This window comes from Haplochromis burtoni, unplaced genomic scaffold, assembly GCF_018398535.1.
Source record: "Haplochromis burtoni strain Fernald_Lab_line unplaced genomic scaffold, NCSU_Asbu1 Contig_48, whole genome shotgun sequence".
NCBI classification, from domain to species: domain Eukaryota; kingdom Metazoa; phylum Chordata; class Actinopteri; order Cichliformes; family Cichlidae; genus Haplochromis; species Haplochromis burtoni.
The window spans coordinates 949,879-951,945 of record NW_024582409.1 but is presented as its reverse complement, the minus strand read 5'-3'; the positions used below and the strand labels follow the sequence as shown (position 1 = coordinate 951,945).

Below are 2,067 nucleotides of genomic sequence, written 5' to 3'. Positions count from 1 at the left end.
ACTGCAGATGTTACTATGTCAAAGTTACTGTGACTCAAACATAGAAACATTAGATTTTTTTATTTGGGTGCTTAACTAGTTAAAAAAAGCATCTGTCTCCTATTTTTGCGTCACATAGGAAAGAAGCATCAATATCTGATTAGAAGACTTATTAATTTGGACATGCTGTTTATTATTGTGGTGTTTGGTGCAGTTTTCTTGTTTTGTGGGGTTGTTTTTTTTCAAGTGGAGATGAATATCTCTGACAAGTTGATTTGTTCACATTTGCAAATCTAAATTTTTAAGAGAAATTTGGTTTTTGAGTTTATAGACAATGTAAATATAAGGCAACCATTTCCTTCTTCAGTATTTGTCTGTGGTGCATTTTTCTCTGTTTTAACAAAAGGGGAACAAAGGACCTTTAAGTCTTCGTAAAACGATTTGTTTTCATTTTTTATTTTTGCTAAAACACATTTACCCGTTCACAACTGCGATTAAATAATTGTAATTTGGCATCTTTTTTTTTTTTAAGTGTTTTACTATGTTTTTTGGGTTTTTTTAGTAAAACAATGAATTTTAAAATAATAACAACAACAATCATATAATTTAATACATGAACCTTACACTGGGTTGTATTTTCAAACAGTAATGAATGAATTATCAGCCTCCTGTGAGCAAACATTTGGCGACAGTGCTGAGGAAGAACTCCCTATTAACAGGAAGAGACGTCCTGCAGAAGCATGCTCAGGGAGTGGCTGCTATCTGTCATGACAGGGTGGGGGGTGAGGGGGAAAGAGAAGAGGAAATAGGAGCATAGAGAACAAGAAAGTAAACAAAAGGCCAAAAATTGTGCACACATCCTCTGTGTCTACCAAGATTGCTAATTGTGACGGAACCTACCTGGTAAAATGCCTGTAGAGTCGTAAAACAGGTCATCTACTAATCTTAAGGTTGGTAGTTCGATCCAGCCTGCATGCCAAAGTATGCTTTAGCAAGGTACTGAAGCCCAGGTTGCTCTCCAATGCATTTGTTGGCATGTATATGTTAGAAAGCACTAAGACGTGGAAAAAGTGCTTGTATAAATGTGTGTGAATGGGTGAACCAGGCCTGTTGTAATACTTTTAGTGCTCAAGTTGAGTTTCTACGTTTAGAAAAAGAGAAACAAGGGTTACTCCCAGTAGGAGTCCAAAGGGGGAAGAGTTAAATTCAATTCTGTAGTATAATGGAAACCATTATCCACAGCTTGTGGCTGTAAAATATGTGTTGCAAGATGTTAACTATTCAACTGTTTTGCAGATGAGCTCACAGTGAACGGGCAGTATCAGTGCCTGGCAGAGCTGTCCACCACCCCTGTCACCGTGTGCCACGGGACAGGCATTTCCTGTAGCAACGCCCACAACGACGCAGCCCACAGCGCACTACAGTACATCAAGGCCTCCATCAAATAAACAACAGCGCCGCCAGCAGTCGCTGCACCCACAGTGTCACATACATCAGCTGATGCCCAGTCTGCGATTGCCCGGGTATATTTTTGTAATCATGCACATGGCAAAGTAGACTCAACTGCGCAGTAACCCGAAAAAGCATCAGCTTTATTTTTCACCTCTATTTATACTCGCGAGCAAACTGTAAAAGAATCGAGCGGAAGTGTGGTTGTTTTTATGTTTTTATTTTAAATGTCCCAAAGTATGTGATGAAAAGTGGAAGGATATTACAAACGATTTTCTTTGTATCTTTTTACACACAGTGTGAGTGCAGTCAGTGGTTTGAATGTCTAGTTTTTCCATACATTTTGTCTAGTGTGACATATGGACAGAAAGACAGGCCATGTTTTTATTTCTTATTAGTATTTATTTTGTCCTACTTCCACTCATCCATCGCTCTTTATCAGTTTGACTCGGAATAGAAAAGATGATTGCTGGTCTGTTGCAGTGTGCCTCTGTATAGCTATAGAAGTAAAACCTGCTCTATATTTAATAGATTTACTGACTGGTGTTCTCTGCTGTATGAACTTACTGTTGGTAGAGAAAAATGGCAGCAACAACAAGTGTTCAGATCCAGTAAATAAATGAAATAACATTAAATAAA

The 2,067-nt window shown here is 38.1% G+C and overlaps 1 protein-coding gene across 1 annotated transcript in view; it reads left to right on the top strand.

Moving 5' to 3' along the window:
- Positions 1-2,067, top strand: part of prkra (protein kinase, interferon-inducible double stranded RNA dependent activator) — a 35,057-nt gene extending 32,990 nt beyond the window's left edge. Inside the window, exon 8 of the mRNA XM_005921449.2 lies at positions 1,276-2,067. Within this exon, the coding sequence (XP_005921511.1) occupies positions 1,276-1,427 (152 nt within the window). The 3' untranslated portion in view covers positions 1,428-2,067. The remainder of the gene's footprint in view (positions 1-1,275) is intronic.